We start from the raw sequence: 27,620 nt of genomic DNA on the forward strand, positions 1-27,620 counted from the left end.
TATTGCCTGATAAAACCCAGTGAGAGAAAGAATATACACATGCTGACTTGATCTCAACCCCACTTCATGATCATAAACCATAACTGAGTAGCAACATTACTCCATTTTCACTGCCAATTTTTACTGTCAATTCATTCTCTTCCTCTCAATGATTATGTCACTCATCCTCTCCATTAAAACACTTAACAATTTCTCTTCAACTTCTCAGCTTCATGCTACATATATGAGTTCAATACTTACATATAGACTTGGCTACTCAAAATCTCCATTCAGATTTGCAGGCCCCTCAAATTTAACATATCTAATATTGAGCTGGTGAGTACCACCGCTTCTGTATTCCCACCCCAAACCTGTTCCTCTTGTATCCTCTCCCAAGTAAAGCTTGATATCTGTTCAAGCCAAAATCTTCAGATCTTATTTCTCATTGTCCCCCTATCAATGCATCAGCAAATTACTCTAGATTTTATCATCAAAATACAATTCTAGTAGCTGAACATTTCATGGCTCAGTCTCCAAAATAATTCAGAATCTGAACCTATTCCACCTCTACCATTCTAGCTCAAGTCACTATCAGCTCTCATCTCCATGACTGTAAATTTCACCCTCCTCAGAATGGCATTTTCTGGTCACCTTAAGTATCTCCCCACTATCACTCTGCTCTGTTCTTCTTAGAACTCATCTTTACCTGCCATTATATTCATATTCTTTTCTATCTCTACCCAACAGAATATAAGCTCTACAGGGGGCAGTATTTTGGTTTGTTTATTCACTGCTGAATCCCCTCTCACATAACAGAACTTTGCTCACAGACATCATTCAACAAACCTTTCAAATAAGGGAATTAAGTAAGTGATAAATGGAGGGAACTATACATGTAGCACATAACCTAACTGGAGGGTTAAAGAAAGTTTCTCTTGACATCTAAGCATAAACCCAAAAGACAAGAAGAAGTTAGCCTAGTTAAAGAATATGGGAGTCAAATATTTTGCCAGATAGTAAAGACAGCAATAAAGAAAGGCCTAGAGGCAAAAGAAAGCATGGCCATTTGTGCCATGAAAAGCATAAACATACTCTCCCAAAACAAAATACTCCTTAAAAAATAAGCAATTAAGGAATGCCTGGGTGGCTCAGTTGGTTAAGCATCTGACTCTTGATGTCAGCTCAGGTCATGATCTCAGGTCATTAGATTGAGTCCCATGAGGAGATCCACGCTCAGTGTGAAGTCCACTTGAGATTCTCTCTTTCCCTCCCTCTGCCCCTCCCCCCACTCATGTGCTCATGCTCCCTCTCAAATAAATAAAAATTTAAAAAATATATAAGCAATTAAATAATTTTCCCGTGTTCTACATTCTATCCAACACTAGAGAGAAGACTAACATAGTATACTATCCTATTTATTTGTGGCCAAAGACCATGGGTATACATATTTAAAATAATTTTAGCCAAGATTACTGCTAGGAAGAATAAAGAAAATAAGTGATTTCACAAAATCTTCTCATTTACTCCATTGTAGTTTCTTTTGTTGTCTTTTACTCTGGATCTTGGCAAATAACTTCTGATCTGACCAAAGGTAAGACCAGACCAGAAAATAAAAATTAAAAATCAACAAGTTAGTAGGTATTGGTAACATCCTTTGTTATTAGGTAGGGGATCATAATTACCATTGCAGCCAAAGGGATTCATTCTTTGAAAGACAGCTGAAAAACTATCACTAAAGGCAAGATATAACTTCAGGAAATTTGAGGAAAATAGATGATTGCAAATGCCAGGAATGTATCTCCTTGGGGGCTATACTATAAAACCCCAGTATAATGTCCACTGGCAGTCTCATTTGCAGGAAAACAGCATCGTGAGCTGAAGGGGTTATGCTTACAGTTTAGTATAATGAGAATATACAATATACAAGATTATGATTTTTTTTTTAAGATTTTATTTATTTTTTTGTGAGAGAGAGAGAGAGAGATCACAAGTAGGCAGAGAGGCAGGCAGAGACAGAGGGAGAAGCAAGTTCCCTGCGGAGCAAGGAACCCGATATGGGACTCGATCCCAGGACCCTGGGATCATGACCTGAGCTGAAGGCAGCCGCTTAACCAACTGAGCCACCCAGGCGTCCCACAAGATTATGATTTCAAAAGAGATGTGTTTGGGGATCATAAGAATCATCCCTAAGATTAGAATAAAAGCTGAAAAATACATTCCCACTCAAACTCGGTACACAATTTCAAGGCATTCCCAAACTTTATGAAAACTCCATGTGAAAGCCCTGGTGGGACAACAAAGAGAAGATTTCCCAGGACGAAAGGTATGCAGCAGACATAAGCAAACTGTCCAGAGGGGAGTTAGAAGGCTGCAGGTTATAGAAGAGTGGGCTCCATAAAAAAAGGAAAGCTGATCAATGTGATTATTAGGACAGGTAAATTTAAGAATTCTATCAAAGCACATAACTATAAACACAGAAAATCATGATGCACCTATGAAACAAATTTAACTATGAAATAATGCTGGAAGAAAGAATCCATTTCATTTTAATGCTATATATATTATATGCATAAACATAAATACATATATGTAATATAAATTATTCTAAGTCCAGTGTGACAATGGAGTGAAACAATGCAAACTAAGCACACAGGTCTTTACTAGTTTTAATTTTTAGAATCAGTATATAATTCAATTTCAGAACACTTCATGATTTCAAAAACAAAAGAAAGCACTAACAATTTGGACAGCATTAAAGTATAAATGACTGTGATGAGGCTATAAAAATAGAGAACTATATTTAAAGTTTAAAAATGAGGTAACCAAAAAAAAAAAAAAAAAAAAAAAAATGAGGTAACCAATGATCCAAAAATATTAAGGAAAAAACCTATTGAATATCAAGAAGAGGAGAGTGAGTAAGGAGCAAGAAACTGAATGACCCAAATTCTTTTGTAGCAGTCTACAAAATTATTTTGTAGACTATATATAGTGTCTAACATTGGTAAATGAATTTATAAAAGAAAAATAAGGTATTCCTTATACAAGTTCCTTCTGAGAATATGACCAGGGTAGGAAATAATGGAATAGGAGACATAATCACTTTTCATCCTAAATTCTTCTGAACTATTTGACTCATTATGATATATTCATATTATTTTTGGTAAAAACTGAAAGATAATTTAAACCAGTTTAGGTAGGTCATTAGTGCTAATGCAATTCCCTGCCAGTACTTAATCTATTTCAAATACTTTTCAAATGTATCAAAGCATGGCTTAGTTGTATCTACTAATCAGGGGTTCATTCTTTTATTTATTCTGTTTATTCAAGCTAAAATTAAAGACTATTACATGTAGAAGAGATATTAAATGAAGGTTGATGATACCTTTTTAAAAGAATAGACACTTTAGTTAGTTCTCACTATTTTTCAATTTTGGCAAAGTTTAATCAGGTCAAGACCAAATATTTCCTTAAGCTTCCATTAGAGTATATATAGAGACATATTGACTAATGACAAAATACACCATCAAAATACTGTTACAATGGGATAGCTGGGTTACTCAATGTGTTAAGTGTCTGCCATTGGCTCAGTCATGATTCTAGAGTCCTGGGATCAAGACCCACATCAGGCTTTGTTCAGTGGGAAGCCTGCTTCTCCCTCTGCCTGCCACTGCCCCTGCTTGTGCACTCTCTCTGTCTCTCTCTCTCTCTGACAAATAAATAAAATCTTTAAAAAAAAAAAAAAAGGTTAAAAAATTGTTACATTATCTTATTATAAGATAATTCCTTTTAAAACCAAAGTGTTATTTGTTGGCCTACTATATCCTAGTCAACAGGATTCAAAGATGAGTACTTGGGCCAGGAAAACAGAGATGTGAGTTACAACAGAGAAACAGATTAGTTTTGTTTTGTTTTGTTTGGCCTCCCCCAGTGTGGGAAATGGGGGTGGCAACATGAGGAGAGATTGGAAAGGCATGAAAAGCAGTGTTTGGATTATCATAGCATTTCTCCCAGCAGGAGATGCAGATCTGAAAGGGGGCGGGGGAGATAAATTCAAAACATTATGAAAACTTACAAGTATTAAAACTGATGAGCCCTAAATGACTAACTTGACATTTTCTAAAAGTCAAAGGGGTTTCTGAAAATTCTAGTTTAGGTAACCAAGTGGAAGATAATGATTCAAGACAAAAAGAGACTCAAGACAAAAGAGAAACAAAATGGAAGATAACCATGTGTTCAATACTAGATGAAAGTTTGCTATTTAACTTGTGCAGCTATCCAAAAGGTAGACGGAATTCAGATCCAGAACCCAGAAAACAGAAGACAGTTTGTTACTTAGTTGAAGCCATGAAGTAAATGTTTTCATACATATATACTGCAGGCAGGGGAGTATAGGAGGGAGGAGGGCAGGAAGCCATTTAGAATCACCCACATTATAAAGGGCAGCTAAAAGAAAAACCAGTGAAGTAGACCAAAAGGTCAGTGAGGTAACATAAGTAACAGCTTCCATTTTTTAAAAGCAATTTGTCACACAAATCTGTTAAGTACTTAGGAGATATTAAATTGATTCTTGAGAATTGGTATTACCACCATTTTAGAGATAAGAACAAAGAAGATTTAAGATGTAAAATGACTATGCTCACTTCAGCAGCATATATACTAAAATAATGTGAAATGACTTGGGGCGCCTGGGTGGCTCAATCAGTTAAGCATCTGTCTCCAACTCAGGTCATGATCCCAGGGTTCCAGGATCCAGCCCCAGTTGGGCTCCCTGCTTAGCAGGGAATCTGCTTCTCCACCTTCCCTCTGCCACTCCCTCAGCTTCCGCTCTTGCTCGCTCACTCACTGTATCTCAAATAAATAAATAAAATCTTAAAAAAAAAAAAAAAGAAAAAAGATGTAAAATGACTTTCCTAAATCATTCAGCTAGAACTCAAATTCTGGTTTACTAGCTCCAAAGTCCATCTATTCTTAAGTACCGCATCATAATGGAAACCATGCCAAGACAACAAATGCCCTCTTAGAGATTAGCTAGAAACAAGTAAGTTTCCTTACCCTTCCCTTCTAACTAAACCACAGTGCATGATGGCATGTGTCAGAGCTTCCCTTCTCCCATCCTTGATACCAGCATCCCACTCCCAAAACATACTTATGTTTTTAAGAAGCTGGAACTCCTATTCTTACTCCAGTTTATTCTCAGTAGAATTATTAATGAGACATATTTGTATAACTCTACTAAAAAGGATAGTTACCTTTTAGCTAAGAATATAATGAAATTTTAAAAATATTGCTAAGTTGGGTTCTGACATAAATTTAAAATAAAGGAAATTTTATTCTCTCATCAAACATTTATTTATTGCCTCTTAAGTACCATGCACTAGGGATAAGATGGTGTTTAAAAGCAAAACCTGGGTGGCTCAGTCATTAAGCGTCTGCCTAGGGCTCAGGTCTTGATCCCAGGGTCCTGGGATCTAGTCCTGCATAGGGCTCCCTGTTCAGTGGGAGCCTGCTTCTCTCTCTCCTGCTGCTGCTCCCCCTGCTTGTGCTCTCTCACTTTCTCTCAAAAAAACAAAATTTTCTCTCTTTTTTTGTATTTTTTGTTTTTTTTATTTTATTTTTTCAGTGTTCCAAGATTCATTTAAACAAAATCTTCTAAAAATATTTAAAAAAAAAAAGATTCTAAAGCTATGTCTCACAACCAACAGTATTAGAGTTGCTTTATTTTGTCTTTCCTTAAGTGATGCTGTAAGCTACTTAAAAACTTTAATTTATTACATAGTACCCTGTAGTACTGGGTTCCTTAAGAGAGGAGATAAGTAATACCTATAACACAAAATATTCCTCTTAAGTCTAAAAACTTAATTTTCTAATTATTTCAATAATGGCCTATATCTCAGTCCAGATTCTCAGTACGGTTCTTGTGGCACTTTCCTCACCAACAATGCTGTCATTCTTAGGGAATTAAGACCTAATTCATCCAACATATACAGGGCAGTAATTTATATCACTTTCCCATTAATTTGGGAATCAAATAAAAAGTTTTACACTAAAATGTACAGTAAATAGACAAACCTTACAATGACACCTTTGTGTTAGATATTCTTACTGTTTTAAAAAACACAAAGTACGGGGTGCCTGGGTGGCTCAGTGGGTTAAAGCCTCTAACTTCAGCTCAGGTAGATTCCCAGGGTTCTGGGATCAAGCCCCGCATCGGGCTCTCTGTTCTGCAAGGAGCCTGCTTCCCCCTCTCTCTCTGCCTGCCTCTCTGCCTACTTGTGATCTCTGTCTGTCAAATAAATAAATAAAATCTTAAAAAAAAACACACACACACATAAAGTAGCTTTTAGATGGAAATTTAACATCAGAACAAAGGGAGGAAATTAAAATATTTTAGGAAAAATATTTCAAAAGAAATGTTTTAACATATATACACCTGAACATTTCCTTAAAATGCCCCTTAGAATTTCTTGAACAAAATAATTTTTACCTGTTAAAAATATAAGAAGTTTCTACTATTTTCCTTATCTAGGAAAATTACAGATTTCCCTCTACATGCTCATAAGAAACTTACAGGAAATAAATTAGAAACCATCTGGCAGTCACTTTCAAAATACTAGAAGACACCATGTTATAGATATATTAGACAATCTCTCAGCTCAGAAATGCTTTCTTTAATCTAAAATTAAATAAGAAAAATAACTCTATTAAAATACATAGCCTGGCACATATTAGACACTCAGTAAATGCTGCTGTAATTATAAAACTGGTATCACTTTTATTCAGGTGACTTTTACCCTAATCAACCTGCTTTGAAGCCTATGAGGCATCCAGTTCAAAATCACGACTCAGAAAGCAAACAAACAAACAAAAAAAACAAAAAAGAAAACAAAACAAACATTCCTTGACTTACCCTGACTCCAGAATCGGGAGAGTACAAAAGTTTCTACCAGATTACAAAGGGGCTGAGCAAGACAGTAAAATTGACTCAACAGAGCCCAACATCATCACTGTTAAATCACTGTTAGGCACCAATCTGGATGTATCAGATAATAGTGTCCTCCTTTTCTCAGAATACCAGATAACCAGCTATCTGTGAGCACAAAGATAGCCTTTTTTTTTTTTTAAAGAATCAAATCACGGAAACATCTAAATAAATTTGTGCTTAATTTTTACCAAAACAGTATTTTTATGATTGCCTTTTCTGAAACTGAGGACAAGTGGTGCTTACCTGAATCAGAACAGAAACAGTGCTAACCAGTAATTCTCCCTGATCCATGAGATAAAGCAAGCATGCTCTGTGGCACATATTTATACAATGACTCAAAGACCCAAACACGAAGGAAAAAACCCGACTATGATATCAATACCATTTCTTCAGCATATCTAACAGCCAGAAATCTGCAAATTTCTATCATTCCCAGATGGTACTAAGGACCGTTGCTAGTCCTTAAAACTCCATTAACTACTTCCATGAAATTTAAAAAAAAAAAAAAAAAAAAAATGAACTCATTTCTCATTTCCTAACCCAAGTTTGCCAGGAACTTTTCACCAGGATTTTAACAGGCTCGGATCAAAACTGAGATCACAAAATTTCATAAATACCTAGTACATAGTACTTCAGTAGGCAAAAAACAACAGAACAGCATTACACAGAATAGTTTTAAAGGCTGTATGACAAAACTCAGACTTTGCAAACAGAACAACCAGAGTAAATTCTATAACCAGCATAACATTCAACAATACTATATAACTGATTTCACAGGTTTAACAAAAAATTACCACATGACCCAGCAATTCCACCTCTAAGTATACACATCCAAGAGAAATGAAAACATAAGTTCACACAACAACTTTTACATACATGTTCACAGCAGCATTATTTACAATAGTTAAAAAAAAAAAAGGCAGAAACAACTTAAACATCTATCAATTGATGAATGGATACATAAAAGGATATATCCACACAATGGACTATATTTTGGCAATAAAAAGAAATGAAGTACTAATATATGCTACAACTTGCATAAGCCTTAAAAACATTATGCTAAATGAAAAGAAGCCAGTCAAAAAAGACCACATGTTATATGATGCTACTTATTCGAAAGCTCCAAAATAGGCATACAGAAAGAAAGAAGGTTAGTGTTTATCTAGGGATGGGGGATTGGCAGGAGTGAATGCTAATAAGTCTGGGGTTTCTTTTTGGGGTGATGAAAATATTTTAAAATTGATTGTGGTACAGGATACACAACTCTGTGGATGTACTAAAAACCCACTGCATTGTACACCTTAAGTGAGTAAACTATATGTATGTGAATTATACTTAATAAAAACTGTTGTTTTAGGGGCGCCTGGGTGGCTCAGTGGGTTAAGACTCTGACTTTGGCTCAGGTCATGATCTCAGGGTCCTGGAATGGAGGAGCCCTGCATTGGGCTCTCTGCTCGGCAGGGAGCCTGATTCCCCCTCTCTCTCTACCTGCCTCTCTGCCTATTGTGCTCTTTCCTTCTCTGTTAAATAAAAATAAATAAAATCTTTAAAAAAACCTTATTTTTAAAAGTCAATTTTTTAAATAAATAAAAATAAATAAAATCTTTAAAAAAGCTTACTTTTTTTAAAGTCAATTTTGTGCTGCAGAATTTGAGAAGGGAAGTAAAATTATTAAAAAACAAAAAACAGCAGCATTATTATAAAGTTTGCCCCACAAATCAGGAAAAGCAAAGATTCTTAATTTACTCTTCAACAAAAAATATTAATGTTCCAAAAACAGTGAACATGTATTTAATCAGATCTTACTAATTTTCTAAAAAAAGACCTCCTATTTAGGAACTATGCTTATTTTCACGTAGATCTTTACACACACAAACACACACATACTCACACACACAAATTAAACTTAAATGATTCTCGGGGCGCCTGGGTGGCTCAGTGGGTTAAGCCGCTGCCTTCGGCTCAGGTCATGATCTCAGGGTCCTGGGATCGAGTCCCACATCGGGCTCTCTGCTCGGCGGGAAGCCTGCTTCCCTCTCTCTCTCTCTCTGCCTGCCTCTCCGTCTACTTGTGATCTCTGTCAAATAAATAAATAAAATCTTAAAAAAAATAAATAAATTAAAAATAAACTTAAATGATTCTCTGGAGAGCTCATATCACAGAGATTTTATGAGCCAGGAGAAAAAAGAAGTATATATAAAACTAAAGGTAGGACAGATTTTCATTACAAAATCTCTCTCATTCAGAGTGGGTATATTATCTGTCAGATGAGTCAGTTAATTAATGTCAATAACTAAAAAAGAATTCTCCATACAAATAATGGTGTTCTTAAGAAGCGTATACTTTGAATCACCCATTGTGTAATCAAAAACTAATTGATACCTTAATGTAACAATTATGGAACACAATCGTCTATGAAACACAGAAAGACCTCTATTAACCCATACTCACAAAAAACAGACCTTTTTCTAAATTCTTTAAAAAGCACTTTACCAGACTGTTAATTCTGATTGATTCTACATTACAGTATTTTAAGTAAAGGTGATTATCAACAGGGAAAACATGATTCTTCAATAAATATACATGATTTGAGGAAACTAAAAGATGACAAAATATTTTTTAAACAGTTTCTTAAAAGTACGGAGACCATATATAAGAGGAAATTTCTAGACTAAGTTTATACATAAGGAAAAAGAAAGTAAAGATTATAACATGAGACTACAAAAGAAAAAAAATTTTAAAAAAAGAAGACATGCAGAAAGATTCCAAGTCAACAAAATTTATATGAAAAGGTCACAGTGAGATAAAATTAGCTCTAATTTTCTAAAATTAGTTATTTATAGAAATTATTATAAAGAACTACCAAAAGATTATATAAACATATCAGAAAGACTCCAGATATGACTATATTTTATATACTAAGAAAAACTACTCCATCTGAAGAAAGTAATATGGAAAAATAAAGATCCTATACCATCACCTTGTTATATTATTTTTCAGAAATGTTTTTCTCAATTATAAAAATACTAAAGAAATAAATGTATTTTAGAATAAACACAGATAGTTACTAAAAAGAATACAAATTCTATGAAGACATTTACTAATTTCAAATTAAAGTTTATGACTATAAGGAAAAACTCCCCAACTAGTCATGCAAATATTTGGAATATATACATTTCTATTACCTTACTTTCTGTCCCAACTTGAAAGAGAAGAAGTGTATAAGAAATTAAGATCGTATGTCTTCTATAATAAAATGGTGATGTAGTTCAGAATCGTTTTTTCCAGTTTAAAGAATATTGTTCCCAAAAGCCCTTAATCAAGTTACATAATTGGCATACCAAAATACAAAGAATTAGACAAATAAGAACTAAACATTACTTTCCCTACAGATTGCTAAAATCAAGCAATACAAAAATTTCTATGACTTACATTGTTGTTGCGAGTTTCTACAGCAGGGAACTTTCTGACTATGAATTTCACAGCAGATTCCAGGTTTTTATCAATAAGGTAGGATGGTTTTGCCTTGGGATCTCCACATGCCTATAAGACAACAGTAATAAAAAAGTGAAATGCATCCTTGTTCTAAAACCAAGTAACAGCAAATCTGTAATCAGAAGTTAGAGATATTTTATTGTTTTTGGTGAGCAGGTGATAAAATGAATAGGCAAAGTGCAGGGATTGTCACAGCTGAAATATGCAATGGGAGACAGTACAGAGATGTTCTTCTACTGAAAAAAAAAATGCATGGAAAGTTTCAAAGCAGTTAGCGCAGAACAGCAGTGAAGGAAAAAGCTCAAACCTAAAAAAAAAAGAAAAAGAAAAAAAAAGTCTTGGTTTGAGGTAGGATTGTATTCATTTGAAGCTAATAAAATATAACAAAATTAAATATTCAGAAGAATACTGGAAATGTTTCTTTCTAAGTGTTATAAAATAATAAGCTTATGTTTAAATGTCTTCCAAAATGTTTTCCTCATTCACTTTAAACATTTTAATACAAGAGCCCTAGTTCAAAAGAACTGGAAGCTGCTAAAATTGTCTTTATATTACTAAAGTGTGTTGCCTATTCCTCTGAACATCTGAGTTACAACAGTATTTTTCCATCATACCAGCAGCACTTCAAACAATGAATCTACATCTGTTCTATATCTCATAAGCACAGAATAAATGGGAATGTTAACATTTTGACCACATCAGCCATACAGCATTCTCTGTAGTAAACTGTAAAGCATTACACAAATGTCAAGCACTACTATTAGAAGGAACTTTTTATCTGAACTATTAGCAATACCAAATACAATCGAAACTATTTAGTGTTTTGTTATGTGTCATTTAATAAACTGCATGCTAGTGAAATGTTATTTCTCAGGGAATTGCTAAAATTATAACACTGTTATTTAACTTCTCATTACATTTTTTTTAATGTGTCCTTTGAGAAAGTTTTATCTCTCTACTATGTGTGAGGAAACATATTGCAATTTTAATGTTTTTTTCACTGTTTACTATGGCTATGTTGTGAATTGCAGAGAGAGAAGTTATGAAACATGAAACTGATCTGAAAGCGGGCAAGCGGGCAGAGGGAAGGTGAAAAGCTTTGCAAACCTTCCAAACTTGTCCTTGCTGGGGAAGCATTGTAATAAAAAGAGAGAAAATTACGTGTAAACAATGATTGTCAAACTATGATATACGTTTCAGTAGTTTCAGTAGAGAACTTATGCACCGCAGACTATGAATAACAAAACAAGATTAGAACTATATGGTGCTACAATTTAAAGGTATTCTAAGTAGCGAGTTTAGTATACAATAGATTTATAGAGTTTATACTATTCATATATATTTAAATACTACTGTGTAAGTGTACAACCATGTCAGTTTCTTGGTGCTCTTTCTAAATAAACTTTAAATAAGACTAGAAGGAAAATGAAGACTACATGCAACTATAAAAATAGGAGCAAAACCGTCAGTGAAATTTTACATACCTTAAAAAGAAACGGTAGCCAAGAATAAAAGTAAATTGTTATTGGATGACTTTTGCACTTCAGCTCAAATTGAAACTACTTTCAAATATCACCTAACTCCCTTCCAAGTCAAAGTATAAAAATCAATGCAAACATTCCTGTTATTTTCCAAATGGAAATAGGAATGCAGTAAGAATTCTCTTATTGTTCAAACATCAGATAAAATTAACCTAAGAAATTTAGAACTTCATAATCCTTAACCAGATTGACACAAAACAACTATGCAAATTCCATTTCAACATGGTAAATACTAAAATACATTTGCCTTTTCCTCAGTAGACTATCATTTGTTTAAAATATGATTTCTCATAAACTAATTAGCCAATTAATTCACTTCCCAAAAAAGAGTCTACTATATATAATAAGAATAACTAAGAACCACATACTAAGAATTTGTCCAAATAGAAATAGCTACAGATTAGCATTTCCTTACACCAATGATACAATGAAAATCAAGTTCCCTAAATATGCCTGAGGTGGTGCAAATCCTAAAGTGATTCCAAATTACATTCAGTTTTTTATTTTTTATTACATTCAGTTTTTTATTTTTTATTACATTCAGTTTTTTTTTCACTTGAGTATTTATTCAGTATTACATTCAGTTTCTTAATGTTATGTTTTATCTTCCAGATTCTAATATTTAAAAATTTAGCTATCCATTCGAACATTATTAGTGACTACTGAATAATGAAAATATGATAGACTACCATATGCATTTCCCATGATCACAAATTTTACTGTGTAAGAATTTAATCAAATATCTGAAAACTAACATACGTGTATTCTCATATATATAGATGCATGTATATATACGAGGAACTCTTCTTTCTTACAGTGAAAACATAAAGAATGAAATTTCATTTCAATAAAAAATAAATGGTTGTATAATCTTTTCGTGGAATTGATTTACCTTTTTCCACATTGCTCAATGAGCCATATCTAAACATACTACCCTGGGAGACAGAACAGACTCTAGAATAAGCTTACTGGGTTTCAATCTTCACCACTTATGATCCATAGGACCTTGAATATACTACAAATTATCTCCTAGTCTGTTTCTACATGTTTAAATGGGGAAATTAGTACTTACCTCATAGGGTCATTATGAGGATTAGAAAAGAGACAGATAAACCATGTACAGTATTTAGCAGAAGGGCTACCATATGTGTGTTCTAAAATGCTCTAAACATGCTAGCTGTTGTCAATAACAGCCTAAATAATTATAATTACCCAAGTAAAAGTCTCATATGAATAACTGCAAAATAGTCTTTATCATAGTATATAAAACAATAATGACCACAATTCCCTTTTCCAATCACACATTTCCTTCATGTGTTCTCTAAATGCCAAATATGTTGTACTTATAGAAAGAGTTTAGCCTCATAGTTAAGAACATGAGTTCTAAGATAGGCTGTCCCATGTTCATATCCTAACTCCATCACTTTTTAACTGCATAACCATAAGCAAGTAAGTGATTTACTCCTCTGTGCCTCAGTTTTTCCATCCGTTAAATAGGTTGATAATAATTGCAATTTACCCTAAGAAGTTTTCAGGCCCATTACTTGTGTGCATGCATGTGCTTGTGCAGTTAACATAGATATTTGGAATACCATGAGCATTCAAAAATGCCAATAAAACATACATGGCTCATAGATACTATATAGAAGTATTAGTCCATATTTCATTTTTTATGGTCAACCTGCTTGATTTATTTACTTAATACCAACAGAAACACTGTGTAAGGAACACTCACACAAAAAAGAAAAAGTACAAGGAAAAAAACAACAACAACGAGTTGACTAAAAACTAACATCTAAGTAATTAACATCTGATAAAAAGCCCTACATAATAATTCAGTTGAAAAGGGTTTCCTCCTATACCAAAGCAGTAGAGCAAACTTCCAACTACCCAGGGGCACCTAGGTGGCTCAGTGGGTTAAAGCGTCTGCCTTCAGCTCAGGTCATGATCCCAGAGTCCTGGGATCAAGCCCGGCATTGGGCTCTCTGCTCAGCAGGGAGCCTGCTTCCTCCTCTCTCTCTCAGCCTGCCTCTCTGCCTACTTGTAATCTCTGTCAATTAAACAAAAATTAAAAAAAAAAAAATTCCAACTAACCATATAGTCTCATTTAATAAAAATTACTATTATTCTCCAACATCACTCAAAGCATTTCATTTTCAGGACACAGGATAAAGAAATCATAAAACAACCTATATTTATTTCAAAAACATTGTCTGCAGTTGGTACATCAAACTCTATTCTCCTGTAACTATTATATTATACAAAATTAATCTTTCACTCTCAAAAGTATCACCCTTTGAAGTGCCACATTTAAGAAAACAACCAAGGGGCACCTGGGTGGCTCAGTGGGTTGAGCCTCTGCCTTTGGCTCATCATCTCAGGATCCTGAGATGTAACCCCTGCTTAGGCTCTCTGCTCAGCAGGGAGCCTGCTTCCCTCCCCCCTGCCTGCCCTCTCTGCCTACTTATGATCTCTCTCTCTGTCAAATAAATAAAAAAAACTTTAAAAAAAAAAGGAAAACATATACTACTATACATAATTATTAACAAATTTTAGACTATTATGTATCAGAAAGGCTTACCAAAAGGCCTAAATCAAACAAAACTTTTAAATATTTCTACCTCCCCCACACCAAAAAAGAAAAAGAGGAAAACAGAAGGCAAGTACAAGGCAAAATTGCCCCTAAATAACTGAACCTTACAGCCCTATCAAAAAAAAAAAAAAAAAGGCTTTTTTGCATAATTGGCTAAAACAGCTGTATCACTAGACAAAAAGTAAATCATTTCTGAGCCACAGAACTTAAAGAAAAAAAAAACCCACAACCCCAAAACCATGTATTTTACTTAATCTTGACTCAGCATGCTTTCATAATGCAAAAAACACTGTAATTTAAAATTCCAGAAGATATAAAGGAAATTTAAATATTTATGTACTTCAATTTCCAGTTCCCACAATTGCAACTTTATTTTCTATGAATATTCTACTTGTCTTTAAATTCAACAAAGTTATGACTATTTAATGCGGAAGATAAAATTGCACTAATGTTAAGGGGAATACTTAAATATAATAATTAAGAAATCTGAGTCAAGGGCGCCTGGGTGGCTCAGTGGGTTAAGCCGCTGCCTTCGGCTCAGGTCATGATCTCAGGGTTCTGGGATCGAGTCCCGCATCGGGCTCTCTGCTCAGCAGGGAGCCTGCTTCCCTTCCTCTCTCTCTGCCTGCCTCTCTACCTACTTGTGATCTCTGTCTGTCAAATAAATAAATAAAATCTTAAAAAAAAAAAAACAGAAATCTGAGTCAAGGAGCTCAGCCCATATGACTACCTGGCAAGTAGATTAATCTCTGAACCTCAGTTCTCTAATTCATAAAAGTAAGGGTACTAATACTACCTACTCCCCAGGATAGATTATTCAGATTTTTATTTGAACAATCTTCCATTTTTTAAAATAAAACTTCTCAAAACACATGAATATCTATAGTGAATTCCCAATTATTAAAGTAAAATTTTCCATTTCACCAATTCTAGCTCAGTATTATCAGTCAACATCTCCAAATTCATTTTTTTCACAAAACATAAATATAATATTATTACAAAAACAAAGAACGGAGATGTTCTAAAAAACCACATAATAGGAGAGGAGTCAAGATGGCGGAGAAGTAGCAGGCTGAGACTACTTCAGGTAGCGGGAGATCAGCTAAATAGCTTATCTAAAGATTGCAAACACCTACAAATCCAACGGGGAGATCGAAGAGAAGAAGAACAACAACTCTAGAAACAGAAAATCAACCACTTTCTGAAAGGTAGGACTGGCGGAGAAGTGAATGCAAAGCGACGGGAGGAAAGATGGCGGGGGGAGGGGCCAGCTCCCGGCAGGCAGCAGAGCAACGGAGCACAAAATCAGGACTTTTAAAAGTCTGTTCTGCTGAGGGACATCGCTCCAGAGGCTTAACCGGGGTGAAGCCCAGGCGAGGTCAGTGTGGCCTCAGGTCCCGCAGGGTCACAGAAGGATCGGGGGTGTCTGAGTGTCGCAGAGCTTACAGGTATTAGATCGGGGAATCTGGCTACACAGACAGAGCCGAGTAGTGAGCTCTAAGCTCGGGGTTACCTTGAACCGGTCGCAGGCTCGGTCAGCTCGGGCGCGGCCGGAGGCCAGGGTGATGGGAGTAACTGGGCGCTGTTCTCTGAGGGCGCACTGAGGAGTGGGGCCCGGGGCTCTCGGCTCCTCCGGGTCAGAGACCGGGAGGCCGCCATCTTCATTCCGCCCTCCGGAACTCTACGGAAAGCGCTCAGGGAACAAAAGCTCCCGAAAGCAAACCCAAGTGGATTACTCAGCCTGGCCCCGGGTAAGGGCAGTGCAACTCCGCCTGGGGCAAAGACACTTGAGAATCACTACAACAGGCCCCTCCCCCAGAAGATCAACAAGAAACCCAGCCAGGAACAAGTTCACCTACCAAGGAGTGCAGTTTCAATACCAAGGAGAACAGCGGAATTCCAGAGGAGGAGAAAGCAAAACACGGAACTCATGGCTTTCTCCCCATGATTCTTTAGCCTTGCAGTTAATTTAATTTTTTTTTCTTTTTCAATTTTTTTCTCTTCTTCTGCTAAATATCTTTAACTTTTACTGTTTTCTTTTTTAACGTTTTTTAAATAGTTTATCTAATATATATATTTTTTTTCCTTTTTATATTTTTTATCAGTTTTCTTTTTTTAATTGTTTCTTTTTTTTTTTTCTCTTTTTCTTTCAGAACCTCTTTTTATCCCCTTTCTCCCCCCTCACGATTTAGGATCTCCTAATTTGGCTAAAGCATATTTTCCTGGGGTTGTTGCCACTCTTTTAGTATTCTACTTGCTCCTTCATATACTCTTATCTGGACAAAATGACAAGGCGGAAAAATTCACCACAAAAAAAAAAAAAAAACAAAACAAAAAAACAAGAAGCAGTACCAAAGGCTAGGGACCTAATCAATACAGACACTGGTAATATGTCAGATATAGAGTTCAGAATGACGATTCTCAAGGTTCTAGCCGGGCTTGAAAAAGGCATGGAAGATATTAAAGCAACCCTCTCGGGAGATATAAAAGCCCTTTCTGGAGAAATAAAAGAACTAAAATCTAACCAAGATGAAATCAAAAAAGCTATTAATGAGGTGCAATCAAAAATGGAGGCTCTCACTGCTAGGATAAATGAGGCAGAAGAAAGAATTAGCGATATAGAAGACCAAATGACAGAGAATAAAGAAGCTGAGCAAAAGAGGGACAAACAGCTACTGGACCACGAGGGGAGAATTCGAGAGATAAGTGACACCATAAGACGAAACAACATTAGAATAATTGGGATTCCAGAAGAAGAGGAAACAGAGAGGGGAGCAGAAGGTATATTGGAGAGAATTATTGGAGAGAATTTCCCCAATATGGCTAAGGGAACAAGCATCAAAATCCAGGAGGTTCAGAGAACCCCCCTCAAAATCAATAAGAATAGGTCCACACCCCGTCACCTAATAGTAAAATTGACAAGTCTTAGTGACAAAGAAAAGATCCTGAAAGCAGCCCAGGAAAAGAAGTCTGTAACATACAATGGTAAAAATTAGATTGACAGCAGACTTATCCACAGAGACCTGGCAGGCCAGAAAGAGCTGGCATGATATATTCAGAGCACTAAACGAGAAAAACATGCAGCCAAGAATACTATATCCAGCTAGGCTATCATTGAAAATAGGAGGAGAGATTAAAAGCTTCCAGGACAAACAAAAACTGAAAGAATTTGCAAATACCAAACCAGCTCTACAGGAAATATTGAAAGGGGTCCTCTAAGCAAAGAGAGACCCTAAAAGTAGTAGATCAGAAAGAAACAGAGACAATATACAATAACAGTCACCTTACAGGCAATACAATGGCACTAAATTCATATCTCTCAATACTTACCTGAATGTTAATGGGCTAAATGCCCCAATCAAAAGACACAGAGTATCAGAATGGATAAAAAAACAAAACCCATCTATATGTTGCCTACAAGAAACTCATCTTAAACCCGAAGACACCTCCAGGTTTAAAGTGAGGGGGTGGAAAACAATTTACCATACTAATGGACATCAGAAGAAAGCAGGAGTGGCAATCCTTGTATCAGATCAATTAGATTTTAAGCCAAAGACCATAATAAGAGATGAGAAAGGACACTATATCATACTCAAAGGAACTATCCAACAAGAAGATCTAACAATTTTAAATATCTATGCCCCTAACGTGGGAGCAGCCAACTATATAAACCAATTAATAACAAAATCAAAGAAACACATCGACAATAATACAATAATAGTAGGGGATTTTAACACTCCCCTCACTGAAATGGACAGATCATCCAAGCAGAAGATCAACAAGGAAATCAAGGCCTTAAATGACACACTGGACCAGATGGACATCACAGATATATTCAGAACATTTCATCCCAAAGCAACAGAATACACATTCTTCTCTAGTGCACATGGAACATTCTACAGAATAGATCACATTCTTGGTCCTAAATCAAGTCTCAACCGGTATCAAAAGATTGGGATCATTCCCTGCATATTGTCAGACCACAATGCTCTGAAGCTAGAACTCAATCTCAAGAGGAAATTTGGAAAGAACCCAAATACATGGAGACTAAACAGCATCCTTCTAAAGAATGAATGGGTCAACCAAGAAATTAAAGAAGAATTGAAAAAATTTATGGAAACAAATGATAATGAAAACACAACGGTTCAGAATCTGTGGGACACAACAAAGGCAGTCCTGAGAAGAAAATATATAGCAATACAAGCCTTTCTCAAGAAACAAGAAAGGTCTCAGGTACACAACCTAACCCTACACCTAAAGGAGCTGGAGAAAGAACAAGAAAGAAACCCTAAACCCAGCAGGAGAAGAGAAATCATAAAGATCAGAGCAGAAATCAATGAAATAGAAACCAAAAAAAAAAACAATAGAACAAATCAACGAAACTAGGAGCTGGTTCTTTGAAAGAATAAGATTGATAAACTCCTGGCCAGACTTATAAAAAAGAAAAGAGAAAGGCCCAAATAAATAAAATCATGAATGAAAGAGGAGAGATCACAACGAACACCAAAGAAATACAGACAATTATAAGAACATACTATGAGCAACTCTACGCCAACAAATTTGACAATCTGGAAGAAATGGACGCATTCCTAGAGACATATAAACTACCACAACTGAACCAGGAAGAAATGGAAAGCCTGAACAGACCCATAACCAGTAAGGAGATTGAAACAGTAATCAAAAATCTCCAAACAAACAAAAACCCAGGGCCAGACGGCTTCCCGGGGGAATTCTACCAAACATTTAAAGAAGAACTAATTCCTATTCTCCTGAAACTGTTCCAAAAAATAGAAATGGAAGGAAAACTCCCAAACTCATTTTATGAGGCCAGCATCACCTTGATCCCAAAACCAGACAAGGATCCCATCAAAAAAGAGAACTACAGACCAATATCCTTGATGAACACAGATGCAAAAATTCTCGCCAAAATACTAGCCAATAGGATTCAACAGTACATTAAAAGGATTATTCACCACGACCAAGTGGGATTTATTCCAGGGCTGCAAGGTTGGTTCAACATCCGCAAATCAATCAATGTGATACAACACATTAATAAAAGAAAGAACAAGAACCATATGATACTCTCCATAGATGCTGAGAAAGCATTTGACAAAGTACAGCATCCCTTCCAGATCAAAACTCTTCAAAGAGTAGGGATAGAGGGTACATACCTCAATATTATCAAAGCCATCTATGAAAAACCCACCACAAATATCATTCTCAATGGAGAAAAACTGAAAGCTTTTCCGCTAAGGTCAGGAACACGGCAGGGATGTCCGTTATCACCACTGCTATTCAACATAGTACTAGAAGTCCTAGCCTCAGCAATCAGACAACAAAAGGAAATTAAAGGCATCCAAATTGGCAAAGAAGAAGACAAACTATCACTCGTTGCAGATGATATGATACTATATGTGGAAAAGACTCCAAAAGACTCACTCCAAAACTGCTAGAACTTGTACAGGAATTAAGTAAAGTGTCAGGATATAAAATCAATGCACAGAAATCAGTTGCATTTCTCTACACCAACAACAAGACAGAAGAAAGAGAAATTAAGGAGTCAATCCCATTTACAATTGCACCCAAAACTATAAGATACCTAGGAATAAACCTAACCAAAGAGACTAAGAATCTATACACAGAAAACTATAAAGTACTCATGAAAGAAATTGAGGAAGACACAAAGAAATGGAAAAATGTTCCATGCTCCTGGATTGAAAGAATAAATATTGTGAAAATGTCTATGCTACCTAAAGCAGTCTACACATTTAATGCAATTCCTATCAAAGTACCATCCATTTTTTTCAAAGAAATGGAACAAATAATCCTAAAATTTATATGGAACCAGAAAAGACCTCGAATAGCCAAAGCAATATTGAAAAAGAAAGCCAAAGTTGCTGGCATCACAATTCCGGACTTCAAGCTCTATTACAAAGCTGTCATCATCAAGACAGCATGGTACTGGCACAAAAACAGACACATAGATCAATGGAACAGAATAGAGAGCCCAGAAATAGACCCTCAACTCTATGGTCAACTACTCTTCGACAAAGCAGGAAAGAATGTCCAATGGAAAAAAGACAGCCTCTTCAATAAATGGTGTTGGGAAAATTGGACAGCCACATGCAGAAAAATGAAATTGGATCATTTCCTTACACCACACACGAAAATAGACTCAAAATGGATGAAGGATCTCAATGTGAGAAAGGAATCCATCAAAATCCTTGAGGAGAACACAAGCAGCAACCTCTTCGACCTCAGCCGCAGCAACATCTTCCTAGGAACATCACCAAAGGCAAGGGAAGCAAGGGCAAAAATGAACTTTTGGGATTTTATCAAGATCAAAAGCTTTTGCACAGCAAAGGAAACAGTGAACAAAACCAAAAGACAACTGACAGAATGGGAGAAGATATTTGCAAATGACATATCAGATAAAGGGCTAGTGTCCAAAATCTATAAAGAACTTAGCAAACTCAACACCCAAAGAACAAATAATCCAATCAAGAAATGGGCAGAGGACATGAACAGACATTTCTGCAAAGAAGACATCCAGATGGCCAACAGACACATGAAAAAGTGCTCCATATCACTCGGCATCAGGGAAATACAAATCAAAACCACTGGTGTGAGATATCACCTCACACCAGTCAGAATGACTAAAATTAACAAGTCAGGAAATGACAGATGCTGGCGAGGATGCGGAGAAAGGGGAACCCTCCTACACTGTTGGTGGGAATGCAAGCTGGTCCAACCACTCTGGAAAACAGCATCGAGGTTCCTCAAAATGCTGAAAATAGAACTACCCTATGACCCAGCAATTGCACTCCTGGGTATTTCCCCTAAAGATACAAACGTTGTGATCCGAAGGGGCACATGCACCCGAATGTTTATAGCAGCAATGTCTACAATAGCCAAACTATGGAAAGAACCTAGATGTCCATCTACAGACGAATGGATAAAGAAGATGTGGTATATATACACAATGGAATACTATGCAGCCATCAAAAGAAATGAAATCTTGCCATTTGCGACGACGTGGATGGAACTAGAGGGTATCATGCTTAGCGAAATCAGTCAATCGGAGAAAGACAACTATCATATGATCTCCCTGATATGAGGGAGAGGAGATGCAACATGGGGGGTTAAGGGAGTAGGAGAAGAGTAAATGAAACAAGATGGGATTGGGAGGGAGACAAACCATAAGTGACTCTTAATCTCACAAAACAAACTGAGGGTTGATGGGGGGATGGGGGTTGGGAGAGGGGGGATGGGGTTATGGACATTGGGGAGGGTATGTGCTATGGTAAGTGCTGTGAAGTGTGTAAACCTGGCGATTCACAGACCTGTACCCCTGGGAATAAAAATATATGTTTATAAAAAATAAAATTGGGGCGCCTGGGTGGCTCAGTGGGTTAAGCCGCTGCCTTCGGCTCAGGTCATGATCCTAGGGTCCTGGGATCGAGCCCCGCATCGGGCTCTCTGCTCAGCAGGGAGCCTGCTTCCTCCTCTCTCTCTGCCTGCCTCTCTGCCTGCTTGTGATCTCTGTCAAATAAATAAATAAAATCTTTTTAAAAAAAATAAAGTTAAATTAAATTAAAAAAATAAAAAAAAAAACACATAATATTTCATTCAGGCCACAAAATAAATATCTGTGACCAGAAACCTCAACACCAGACTTTGTGTGATTTCAAAATATAACTTCAAAACAAATTTTTCTGTCACTCTACCACCAAAACCCTTTCCCCCAAGTCCTTTCCTCAAACCGATTACATAACACAGATTAACTTTACATGGTTAATGCTACATATTCTTCCAAAAATTTACCATGTGTTACAAAAATCAAACGCAGAAATAATCCTCAATCTGTTCATAAGAGATTAAGCAACAATCAAGAAAAAGAAAACAAAGACCCAGGAGTGGGGAGTGAAAAGAACATTTATAAGCACCTGTTGTGTGTAAAAACATCTATGCTTTTGAAACTGCCTAAAGCATCTCTCAACAGAGAGGAAAGGAGCGTCAGAAAAATTAAGTGACTTGCTCAAGGTTTAGCTGTGAGTATCTAAAGATTCCAAAGCACTAAAAATGCTTATCTAAAAATATGTGCACAGAAAACCAGTTAAAAAAAAAAAAAAGTTCCATTCTTTCAACACCTCAACTGCTCAAAACTTTCACTGGAGTAATTACTATCAAAGGAAAAATCTGCTTAGTTTCATCAGTTTTATTTTTTAAGTCCTAGTCTAACTCAGCAATTCTCAACAATTCTCAACACATTCTTTTGCCAAAATACTGCAGAGCAAACCAATTTTTTAGATACAGTAACGTAAATGAAAAAACATAACAAAATCCCAGAGTTCAGAGTGAGAATGCTATTTGTGAAAGTACAAGAAAGAAACTAGCCCTATCTGAATATGTCAGGGAAAAAGAGAAAAATGCAAAATGCAAAATGTGACCAATTTATGCTAGAAACAGGAATTTAATTTTTACTCAATAAATAAGAAAAACCATAGATTTTAAAGTATGTTTTGCGGGGCGCCTGGGTGACTCAGTGGGTTAGAGCCTCTGTCTTCGGCTCGGGTCGTGGTCCCAGGGTCCTGGGATCAAGCCCCACATCGGGCTCTCTGCTCCTCAGGGAGCCTGCTTCCTCCTCTCTTTCTCTCTGCCTGCCTCTCTGCCTGCTTGTGATCTCTGTCTGTCAAATAAATAAATAAAATCTTTAAAAAAAATAGTAATAAAGTATGTTTTGCAAATTTAAAAGCATACCAGGACCAGAGCACATGGGTGGCTCAGTGGGTTAAAGCCTCTGTCTTCCATGATCCCAAGGTCCTGGGATCAAGCCCCGCATCGGGTTCTCTGCCTGGCGGAGAGCCTGCTTCCCCACCTCTCTCTCTGCCTGCCTCTCTGCCTACTTGTAATCTCTGTCAAATAAATAAATAAAATCTTTAAAATTTAAAAAAAAAAAAAAAAGCATACCAGGACCAAGATTATCCCTTGAGTCTTCAAGGAAATTAACTGACATTAATGACTAAAGACGGGTATCACCTAAAATCATGGACTACAGAAAATAATTTAGCCATCATTCTTTTATTGTTTAATTTCAAAAATGAAAGTAATACAATGAAGTTTAAATAAATACTGGAAAATCTATCAAGAGCAAAACAAGACTTAAGTCTCATATTAGTGGTTTTGTTTTCAATTATTTTGTTTTTTCGTATGTATCACCTATATTTTGGCCAACCAATGTGCTTTGAACTTCCCCTCAAGCTTGGATATGTGGGGGGAAAAAAGCAATTCACTGCTAAAATTTAGATTAAGAGGCTTCATAGAAAATATATTGGAATTATTGGAAATGCTTTAAAATTAATGCAAATTTATCAATAATTACCTGTTACTTGGAGACAATAACAGCCAGCTTAAAATATATATATTTTAAGGTTACTGCTTTCCAAGCACAAATTCTGGGAAAATCACAAACTTAAATATTTCAATGCATTAGATATTTCAAAATTCATTTTTTAAAAAATCTTAGTGATTCAAATGAGTTACTAATTATTACTCAATTCACAAGAAGAAGTGTATTTCACTATAGGTTTTAAACATTTTTCAGCTTGCAATATAAAGAAACATCTCAATTTACAAAAAAATAAAAAGGTATTCTATAGGTTTTTTTCCAAGTATTTTATGTGGCCACATTTTTACTGTTTTAAAAAAGCTGCTCTTGGGGCCTCTGGGCGGCTCAGGCAATTAAGCATCTGACTCTTAATCTAAGCTCAGGTATTGATCTCACGGTCGTGAGTTCGAGCCCCATGTTGGGCTCCACTTTATTTTATAATTCAATCAGTCAGTCAGTCAATCTGTTCTTTAAAGGTCCACTGAAGGGGGGCCTGGGTGGCTCAGTGGATTAAAGCCTCTGCCTTCGGCTCAGGTCATGATCCCAGGGTCCTGGGATCCAGCCCCACCTGAGCCCCACATTGGGCTCTCTGCTCAGCGGGGAGCCTGCTTCCTCCTTTCTCTCTCTCTGCCTGCCTCTCTGCCTAGTTGTGATCTCTGTCTGTCAAATAAATAAATAAAATCTTAAAAAAAAAAAAAAAAGAAAGAAAGAAATTATTAACCAGGAGATTGTCTCATCACTGTCAGATTAAGTAAAAAAAAAATCTACCAAAGTCTAATTATAGTACTGTAAATTCCTAAAAGGATCAAAAGAAGATTTTACTACATTTACTGATAAAGGCAATCTTAAAAACAGCCAACAACAACAACAAAAACACATTTTGAGAACAGAAAACAGTACTACTAATTTACTAATTACTAATTTCTCCCCAAGACAGAAAGAAACAAACTTACTGATGGACTTTATAAACTGCATTTCTTATATTTCATGTTACAAAATTTTCAGTGTGAGAATGTTACCATTTAACTTTATGTAAAATTTAAATGAAAAAGTACATTAGAAATTCGAAATTTAGGAGCCCCAGGGTGGCTCAGTCAGTTAATCATCCTACTCTTGATTTCAGCTCAGGTCTCAGGGTCCTGGGATAGAGCCCTAGGTTGGGCTCCTCACTCTGTGGGGAGCCTACTTAAGATTCTCTCTCTCCCTTTGCCCCTCCCCGAATTCACTCTCTCTTGCTCTCTCTCTCAAAGAAATAAATCTTTGTGGGGCTCTATACTGGGTGGGGAGCCTACTTAAAATTTTCTCTCTCCCTTTGTCCCTCCCATCTCCCCGACATCCTGCATACTCACTCCCTCTAAAAATTAAAAAAAAAAAAAAAAAAAAAATCCAAATTCAATTTGGAACAAAATATACCTTCAAGTGGGGAAATGATTGCATGTGTTCTTAACATTAGGAAAGACAAATGCTACTTCATTGTTTCTTTCAGTTTACACTTCTCCTTTCTTCTTTATAAATACTCTTCCCCCAATTTAAAACAAAATTTCCAATTTATTTAGTATTATTTTTATGGTTAGTCCTTCCAATTTTTATATTTTAATAGCAGAGACTAAATTTTAGAAATAATCACAAAGAAAAAATGCACAGAACATGAAAAGCTAATAAAAATATATTTCTCCAAAACATTTTCAATAAATTGAATTTTAAAATTCCTAATTCTAAACTATTTCTCATTTTAATACATTACGAAGATAAACAGAAGTCTCCATTAACAATCACTCTGGGCAGGCACCTGGGTGGTGCAGTCAATTAAGTGGACAGATCTTGGTTTCAGCTCGGGTCATGAAATCGAGCACTACATGGGCACCATGCTGAACACAGAGTCTGCTTAAGACTCTCTCTCCCTCTCCCTATGCCCAGTGCACTCTTTCTTTCAAATAAAGTATTTTTTTAAAACAATAATAATTCTGGTACACTGAGAGTATGATCTCAATGATCTTTTCATACAAATCCATAGAAAGTTCATACAAAAGTAATCTACAGTAAACATAAAAATTATTTCTGTAATATAACTGCATATCTCTTTAAGGTTACTGTGTGTCCAAAATCTAATTCTATCTACCACAAAAATGTCAATAATCACTATAAATCTAATGGCAAAAATAATTAAATTAGAAACCATACTTATGGTTTAATAAAAAAAAAAAAAAGTCGCTAATCTAAATTCTTATTTTCTAGAATAAGAATTGCGCAGGGGCACCTGGCTGGCTCAGTCGGAGAAGCATGCAACTCTTGATCTGAGGATCACGAGTTAAAGTCCCACATCGTTTGTAGAGATTACTAAAACATAAATAAATAAACTTTAAAAAAAGGGAACTGGGTAAATTATTTAACCTCTCCAAATTCAACTGCTTTAACTATAAATAAGTACATCATAGACCTAAGGAAAATTTAAACAATACAAACAGCATACAGTAAAGTCTCAATAAAATGGCAGCTAGCATTAATTTCATTACACATTATTTTTACTGGCCAATAAAGAGATGAAACTTTTTAGTTCTAGTAACATATAATGTGTACAAGTACTGGAACCGACCCAAAATTACTGCTATAACTTAACTTAATAAGAACAATCCCTAGGAAATTATCAAACAAGAATATGGAGTAGATTTTTAATTATCCCAAGCAGTAAGGACAAGAACTTTCGACCCTGACATACTTTCTCATCTAGGCTTCTTCATTTTTTACATATTGGATATAGCTAGCTAAGTATGTTCGTTCCTTTAACACTTTCTTACAGTGTAAGTATACAAGCAATAGATTAAGGACCCTAATTTCATTTATATGTAAACTGCACCATGCTGCTTCAATTTTATTTTTGTGAAGAGTCTAATTTAATCAAAATATAATAAAATATGCATGCACTTATGTTAACATTGGTACAGAAGAGGGTGTAAGTATAAGGCTTATTTTTAAAAGTGGGAGGACGCCTGGGTGGCTCAGTGGTTGAATCCTCTGCCTTCGACTCAGGTCATGATCTCAGGGTCCTGGGATCGAGTCCCGAATCGGGCTCTCTGCTCAGCAGGGAGCCTGCCTCCTCCTCCTCTCTCTCTCTGCCTGCCTCTCTGCCTACTTGTGGTCTGTCTGTCAAATAAATGAAAAAAAAAAAATCTATAAAAAAAAAAAAAAAAGTGGGAGAAGGGCAGGCAAAGAATTTCTGAAGTGACACAATTCTCTTATGTTTGAGTTTCTGATAATAAACATATATTCTTTTTGTAATCATTAAAAATGCTTAGTATTTACTTAACTAGTCCACAAAGAATAATCTATCACTGCCACTTGAAAAAATAAAAATAATTTTTTCCTAAGTATTTATCTGTGATCTTTATCTCCTCAGCCTACCATCCAACATAACAAGAAAAAAATTATCAAACCCTCATTTTTACAAGCAGCTTTCCTGAAAAATAAAGTTACAAATGGATATGATAGGATCTGTTTAAATAAATAATGTATATTATTTAATTCAGATTTATGGAGAGATGTTTCCTTCTTATCATGTTTAAGGCTCTTAATAATGAAACCCCACTGCGGGAGCAGGGGAGGGGGGAGAATCTCATACTAATAATAATTATTAGTCTACAATTT

General features: G+C 35.7%; 1 protein-coding gene across 2 annotated transcripts in view; it reads right to left on the bottom strand.

Moving 5' to 3' along the window:
• The window catches only part of NCKAP1 (NCK associated protein 1), a 105,655-nt gene that overhangs the window by 73,432 nt on the left and 4,603 nt on the right, over nt 1–27,620 (bottom strand). Inside the window, exons 2-3 of one of the 2 annotated variants that reach the window (XM_047722373.1) lie at nt 11,564–11,581; nt 10,394–10,504 (exon numbers count right to left, since the gene is read on the bottom strand). In XM_047722373.1, coding sequence (XP_047578329.1) covers nt 10,394–10,504; nt 11,564–11,581 — 129 coding nt within the window. The remainder of the gene's footprint in view (nt 1–10,393; nt 10,505–11,563; nt 11,582–27,620) is intronic. The other variant, XM_047722374.1, reaches the window with a different exon arrangement.

Source organism: Lutra lutra, chromosome 3 (genome assembly GCF_902655055.1).
Source record: "Lutra lutra chromosome 3, mLutLut1.2, whole genome shotgun sequence".
Classification (NCBI taxonomy): domain Eukaryota; kingdom Metazoa; phylum Chordata; class Mammalia; order Carnivora; family Mustelidae; genus Lutra; species Lutra lutra.